We start from the raw sequence: 8,017 nt of genomic DNA on the forward strand, positions 1-8,017 counted from the left end.
TGAGAGGTTTGAGAGTTTTGTGTGAGGGTTTTATTTGTGAGATTCTTGTGTAAACCCTATTTGTATTCTCTCCCTCTAATAGTAGATCTCCCCCCTCCTTGCCCCGTGGACGTAGGCAATTTGCCGAACCACGTTAAAATTGGTTGTACTGCTTTTGTGTGATTTGTAATAGCTTTTAGGGTCCCTCGACGCGCAGTCCTAGAGCTGACGAGAGGAAGAGCTAATATCCTACTTTGATAGGATATAGGCTTCAGATTCTTTGAGAAACAAGAATTCTTATTGCGACCTGACTCTCTTGTTGTGCTGCCGAAGTGCTGCCGAAATTTCCGCTGCGCGCAACAGATCCTACTTATCTTGCTCAGAAGGTGAAACAGTGGGGTTCAGATCAATAACATCATTAGTGTTCGATGCATTAGAATACCGGATCCATACCAAAGGTAATTTCTGCATCAATTGAAGTTGGAAGGTGTTTTTCTATGAAATGAGCCGAAGAATTTACAATCGAAGTCACGTTTGATAAACAGGTCATCCACGTTGATCTATTTATAATGATCAGGCATCGAAACTAGCTAAGCGCTAAAATAGGTATTGGCTAAATAAATGAAGCTCTCAAGTTTACTACTGTTCTATGATTATTGATTCTCATAACAAAACATGCAAAAACATGAAGAAAATCTCCAACAAAAACCCATGTGCATCACATGGTTGCATCCTCAAAACAACTACTTCCTAGTCATCCATCATTGTTATGAGCTTGCTTTCCTTAATTAAACTTTTCCACTAATAATTATTAACAACAATATGTGCAAGTATATTCATGACCACAAACACAAGCAAGCCCCCCACCAAACTACCATCATCCATCTTATCATTAACTAATTAGAAAATAATAGTACATCTATAGTTTGGTGCATATTGACCTTGATTAGCTAATTCTAATCACATATACACAATTTCTCTATCAAACCATTTTGGTTTCTCTTCTACTCTACCTACTGCTCAATTTTAAAATTTTCAAAATAATAATATCAGGCTCACCTACTCTCCCGAAGACCCATGAACGCAGGTGACCTGAGCTTCTAGAAACGATGGACTCCAGCCAATGAAACCTTGCCAAGTGTACATATAAAAAAGTCAACAACAGCCACTAGCTGTTCCTCACTTCGTAGGACCCACCACCAGGTAGCCGCGTCAAGAATCCTTGGTGCTCCTTCGGTCCTTGTCAACGCACTCACCACCAATACTCTTTCCTTTTCTTTCATCTTTTTGCTTATCTTCAATTTATTTATACAGACGCCAGATAAGGTGTATAAACTTGAGTTTTTTTTCTCTTCTATATTCAATTACCTCATCTTTTCAAAAAGTTATTACAAAAATAGTGTGTACAGTAGTTCGTTCTATGGTATTAGTATGTATGCATGTGTATATGTACGTGTATTCAGAAATGTTCTTTGTGGAACTCGAATTTTGTGGCGCCTCTTTGATTGAACTCGTAGCACAACCTGCTCAGCTCTTGAGCCAAAATTGGAGCTCCACAGTAGAATACTCCTACACCCCCAATGTGATCAAAGATTTGAGATCAAATTTCTTGTCGATTTCATCGATGCAGTTGCAAGTAAGATGATGGAAATATATTTACCTATTTTTGCGCAAGGATGCTTAGAGCTCAATCTTGACAGGACTTTCTTCCAGTTAGGTCTCGCAAAGTGTGTTCGCACCTATGCGCATTAATCACAAATGATTAAGTTAGTGTGTTTAGGGTAGCTTTTTCGACGAACATAAAATTGGAAGAGGGGATTGACATAGTACCCTGGTCCCAGACACTATGTCGACACCATTCTTAGCATGATTGAGGGCTTGAACCATAGTGATGAGTGCAGATCGGGCATCCCCTTCTTCGTACACGCTAGTGAGGTAGTTGTGCATCTCAATTATACCCTACAACATTTCATCGAAAATTACACCCTATCACAAAAGCAATAAATTAACTATTTTAGGGAAATGCAAAGTCTTCTATTTTTAGGATTTTGGTTACCCTATAGTCAAGCTCAGCAATCTCATTCATAACTCCCTTGAACCAGTCGAAAGAGCCCTGTTCTCGAGTTACCCAGTAGAAATACGCATTGGTCGTCTTGAGCATTTTTCTAATGTTGGGTGTAGTTGCTCTCATGATGGTAGCCAGATCCATATGTTCGCCTGCTGGGGGGCAGAAATCAACCATCGAATCCTAAAATTGCAAAAAACACCGATTCAGTAGAATGTAAGAGTACAAAAGTATGGTATTATGAAGCGAAGACTCACAGCTTGCTCCTCCATTTTCACAATATTGTTTAACAAATCTTTCAGTATACTAATGAATGGTGTCGCCCCGATTCCCAGCCCTACGAGTAACAGAACATCGTATTTACTATAGTCCTGAGCAGGAGCCCCATAAGGTCCATCTATTAAGAGTTTTGGCAAGCTGCAGATGATATAATAAGTGTTAGCTGATGATTGAAAATATGACACACTTTTATTGGCAAACTCGTTTAACCTCTTTTTGGTACTTTCATCAGCTCTAAGGAGGCCACTTTTTCCTGCAGTAGGAGGCTCACAGGCCAACGAGAATACCCGTTTGAGCTCCTGGGTCCAATCGCCAAGCTGACGAACATGGATGCTAAGGAAATTATCTCCTGGTGCTGATGTTATTGAAAATGGATGCCTGAACAAGTTTGTATGAACACAAGATATCGGTAAGGGTCAAATACATTAAATGTAGCAAAAGACTACTCCTGATTTATTCACACTCAAATACCATTCAAATGGTGAGACTGCGGGGCACTGAACAAACATGTACTGCCCGCTCTTGTATTTGAAAGCTGGAGGCTTCGACATTTGCAGCGTGAGAACATTACCAGGATAAATAGCTACCTAAAATTTATAAGTGAAACTACTTAGGAGAAAATTTCAGATTCATCACATAAAAACCCCAATAAGTTAATATCTCCTGATTCATACCTTGAGTAATCTGACAGAGTAATATCCAGACCTCAAAGCTCTCAGGATTCTTTCGCCAGCATAAAGAAGAAGGGGCACAGATAAATACATCCATGTCTGTGCATTAAACCAAGTTTAATTCTTGTAACACCAATACTGGCTATAATGGAAACTTTTTAAGATGTTGTCTTTGAACAAAGTAAAATGTATATTTTAACCCAGTGAATAACACGGTAAAATGTATATTTAACCTAATGAATTCTTACCGTTTTGAGATACCAGGAATGCACAAGATAGAGGAACTGTCCGTGAACCACGAGCAAAACATAGACTATAACAAAGAGATGGTGAGAATACCAAAACGCATTGAAACCTGTGAGCCTGTCGAAGGGCTTGGGGAGCTTGACCAGGCTCCGGCGAAACCAATGAGTAGCAAGTATGAAAGCCACCGCCATGAATACGACCATGAGGATTCCTGTTGCACCTTCTGGGCCTCGAACGAGTTTTATGTAGGAGGGCTTTGAATCCCCGAAATCACCCTTCATCCCGCTATACATTCTGTCGTCTGAGGATATTAGGCGTGGGAAATCGCAGCTGAGGTGGTTGCCGGCATGGAGGATCACTCCAATTACAATTGCTGCTGCAATGGTCTGCAACGTTGTGGGTAGTCTGAGAAGTGTAACTACTATGTGCGTAATAATCAAGTTTAAGATATGAACTAGCTAGAGATCATTTTCATCCCTTAAGTTAAACTATTAAATCTTGAACTGAATATTTACACGAAAAAATGATATTATGCAAGAGTATATGAGAAGGAAGAAATGTCGCAGGACTGCAATTTTAGAGTTACGGCGCATACAACCGAGATTTTCCACTATGTTCAAAACAGTATGATCGGGATGTTTCATCTAATAATAGTTTCACATTGAAACCATCTGGTTCGAGATCTGACTAGTGCAAAAATATATAAATACTAAATACTCCATTAAATTCTCTACACAATAATAAACTGATAAAAAATAAAATAAAAGTAGGATCATTCTAAAATAATGAAGTACAGAATCAAAGTATGTCAATCATCAATGGAAGATTCTTAATGGGTTGCAGCTGGTGTGCACTGGAAGAACCTGACACATGACCCTGTTGGGCCCACAAGAAATATTCCCTTAATAGCACCCATCCATGTGAACGCGTCAACGTTCAAATATTGGGACCCGGCAAACCTCATCAACCACTAGAAGAAAAAGCACCCCTACTCTCATATTGATCGATCGGGTACACCTTTAGCCTATCCAAGTATTTTTATATCTAAGTTACAGATAATACTAATAAGCTAGATATGGGAACTGACCTTATGAAAGTTGATGTTATCGTCAATAGGCAGCACTCGAGATATGCGAGTGGCACGAAGCCACGTAATGGTGTTTCGACAAACAGGAAGAAGAATGAGAGCCATATTGAACTTGAGAGTCTCGGCAGCCCCTTTGGCTGTAGTTAGGCAGTATCCCATCACTTTGAATGCGTACATGTTTCTATACTGAATGAACTTCCACGTGAAAAGGGCGATCATGATCCCAATCCACAGCGCGATCACCCACAGTCGCTTCCAATTCTCTTCAATGTAGTAGCCAAGTTTGGTGCTCAGGTTCCTTATGGGCCCCCGCTTTCTTAGCCCCGCCAGGTTCTGGCTCAAGGCCTGGCTCGTGTAGCTCAGAGCTTGACTGTAGTTTAGGTATGTGTCCCTTTGCAGCAGTAGGGTCTCCAGTTGCCATAACTGCATGCCGTCAAAATATCAAAAAAATATTCCAAGATCAATACAACACAAATGATATACTAACATGTGGGCGCCTCTGACATCTCGCTAGGTGTCGTTGAACCAGAAGTTTTGAGAATGAGTTCATGAGTGAGGCTTACAAACTTGACTTAAGCCAACAAATGGAAGCCATAAAAAAATATAAAAGCCATGTATTTTCTTTTCATAAATAACCATATTGCTTATATGATCTCATGCATGACCTGATCAGCAAAATATCAAGTATGTAATATTGCATGATATAATGTGATATTAAAAGACAAGACATGCTGATCAAATTAGTACTCGTTTAAGATTCCAACTAATTAATTCTAGAGTCATTTTGAAGTACAACTAGTAATTTAGTAAATAAATGATAGTAGTAAGGACAAATTGGGAATTTGCGGGGCTAAAGCAGGGCGTAGTGGTTGACAGGAAACGAGAATTAGAATGGGAAAGGACTCGGTCAAGCACTGGCATCTGTAAAATGATCTATTAGTGCTACTAATTTGTTTTAGAAAAAAAGAAGAGAAATAGACTGAGCGTTAGGTGAGAGAGCACCATCATGCACTTTGCATGTTTATAAGAATCAGAGCCAAGGTCTATCTACGTGTGTAACCTGCTACATGGAAAAAGGAAACTTGAGAAGCAACTGGATTATATTTATGCTGACAAGGGCCCTAATGATGGGTTAAGCTTAATTAAGCCAGTCGTTGGATTCTTAAGCCTCAAATCAATATGAGCAATTAATTAAAAGCTATAAACAACTTTAGTCATGTGGAAACGCCTATTTCTAAAGATAGCTAGCATCTTTCTTTTTGAGAACAAAGGTGAAGACATGATGCCATATTGTTTATTTTAAAGAAATATAAGCTGGCGTTGTTGGAGGGAAATTTCAAAGTGCAATTACGACAATTATTAAATGTTGCAAAAAAATAATAATAATAAGACATGATTGTTGTTTACTTCATTGTAACTACAGTTATATAAATGAGGACTAAAATTACCAAATTGGCATTTTTAATAAGACCATGTTTCCAATATGGTATTTTTTTCGTTCACTTGTGACATTGCAGCATTAATATCAAAAATGATACTGATCTGATTACTTTTTCTACTACTAAACGTACCAATCTGGTTATTTTTTTCATATAAAATAATACATAATTGACGTCCAATGTTGATATCAGTATCATAACTTCGCAAGTGAAAGAAGGAAAAAAAATACCATATTAGAAATACGGTCCCACTAAAAGTAAGAATCTGGTTATTTAGCCTATAAATGAGAAAATTTTGTAAAATCAAACTTAACAGAAAGTTGCATTCTGAGTTAAATGGTAACAAAATAGGCAATTGCAGTTATAATCGCATTCTTTTTTCAAGTTGTAAATTGCTAGAGATACCTCAATGTAGCCAAGTCCTTCAGGATCCAACTCTTCCATAATTAAAGCGGCATATTCCTCTGCCTGTTCTTTCAATCGAGACAGTTTATTTGCGGACGCGCTCAGCATTATTATCTGATAAACAAAGGGAAAAAGAGATAAATATTCTTTCTCAAGAAAAATCAAAGGGAAAAAAGCCACCAACTAGGGGTACAGTAGTAATTATCACCAGTGAGAAAAGGTGACTCTTGAGGACCTGCTGTTAGGGGCTTTTGGCTCCGGTGTCGCCGGTTTGGCACACCGACTCCAGTTAGAAATTTTTTTAAAAATATATATTTTAATATAAATTATTTTCTTGTCATAATTGAACACAAATAAAATATTTCATATTATCCCCTAAGAAATCTGTAATTTTATTCTCTTCTCATTTGGTCATAATTACCTCTTTAACTTCGGCCTCTGTAATCCTTCCATCTTCATTCTTGTCCACCCTGAAATCAAACAAACATTAAACTCCACAAAAAATTTGTAAAAATTACATAATTTACTTTTAAGTCATTTATTACATATCGAAGAAAATCTGAAGGCGAGAATCGAAGCTCTGATCAGTGATCTGTGACCAAAACTCGTAAAGTTCTTCTTTGCTGATCTTTTCCGTCTTCAATCTCCTTCTTCGACTCAATGCATCGAAAAGCTCCAATGCAAACTCCTTGGAGTCCTTCATCCCTTCAACAAACAAATTAGACATTAAAAATAAAAATATATATATGAGCAAAACAATAATAATAGAGAATTTTGGAGGAAATTGAAGAGACCTATGCATTGGGCGAAATCGGAGCGGGATAGGAGACCGTCACGAGCAAGCTTGTCGAAATTGGACTGAACGCCGTTCCATGCATCAGGACCGTTGGATTTGGTGTTGCTGATGAACCTCAGCCCTCGGATGGCCTTTTGCGTGCCGGATCGATGTTCGATCCAGCCCCGCGCGCGCTGGCTCTCTCTCGGCACGTGGCCAGCGCGGACTCGATGGCCGACGATGGCGGCGGACGACGGTTTCGGAGCCGCGCTTCTCGGCGTCCAGGGAGAATCGCCTCAAGTTCTTGCTTCAGATCTTGAAGTCAGCTGCTTCGCTTTAGGCGACGGGCTCGGCCTTGAGCTCCTGCCGAGAACTGACGGAGGCGGTGAGAGGGAGCTTCCGCCCCATCGATGGCGAGACCGAGACGACACTGACGCGTAGTAGCTCGCTGGCGTCGCGGTCGAGGCGGCCGGCGGCGGCGGCGATAGCGGGCCTCGGCGCCTGCGGAATGGATGACGGTGTCATCGTCCTGAAAGTCCGAGGTTTACTTCGACGAATCCCCGGCGTCGCGTGAGGGAGGAGGAGGAGGAGGAGACGACTGCAAGAGATTCTCCCGGAATCGGCCGGAGCGGGAGGCTCCGGCGCTTGAGAGATCGCGATCTCTGGCGCGAAAATCCCTCATCGTTTTTCTGCGTCCGCCGAAGAAGAATTCAGAGACTGAGCGGGGTGTTAAAAAACTTAAAATATAAGAAGAGCGAAGACCGAGTTGGAATCTGCAGCGTTGGGGCATGAGATTTGAGAGAGAGAGAGAGAGGAGATGAGAGAGACGAGAGAGAGGGGAGGATGGACTTTTAACGGATTCGAATCGGATGGCGACGAGGCGAAACGCGTCACGATGGATCCGAAACTGGTTTGAACGAGGAGTGGCCTTTATATACAGCTTTCTGGGATGTTTGCAGTTAGATACCCGGAGGCTCACACCATTTTTAGCTTTGACGCCCGGATATTCTCTTTGCGACCCAAGCAATTAAGCTCTAGTAACCTGTTAAATTATTGTAGGGCATCAAAGTT

The 8,017-nt window shown here is 40.5% G+C and overlaps 1 protein-coding gene across 1 annotated transcript; it reads right to left on the minus strand.

Annotated features, from left to right (window-relative positions):
- On the minus strand, positions 848–7,151 carry LOC109829252 (respiratory burst oxidase homolog protein A). Its single transcript, XM_020396435.1, has 14 exons — positions 6,966–7,151; positions 6,717–6,876; positions 6,593–6,641; positions 6,172–6,285; positions 4,328–4,750; positions 3,243–3,626; positions 2,998–3,093; positions 2,795–2,910; positions 2,534–2,701; positions 2,302–2,461; positions 2,036–2,227; positions 1,810–1,938; positions 1,640–1,718; positions 848–1,548 (listed from the first exon to the last, which is right to left on the minus strand). Exons 2-14 carry the CDS (start codon positions 6,872–6,874, stop codon positions 1,439–1,441), a joined length of 2,178 nt encoding a protein of 725 aa, XP_020252024.1. The 5' UTR covers positions 6,875–6,876; positions 6,966–7,151; the 3' UTR covers positions 848–1,438.

This window comes from Asparagus officinalis, chromosome 1 (genome assembly GCF_001876935.1).
Source record: "Asparagus officinalis chromosome 1, Aspof.V1, whole genome shotgun sequence".
Lineage (NCBI taxonomy): Eukaryota > Viridiplantae > Streptophyta > Magnoliopsida > Asparagales > Asparagaceae > Asparagus > Asparagus officinalis.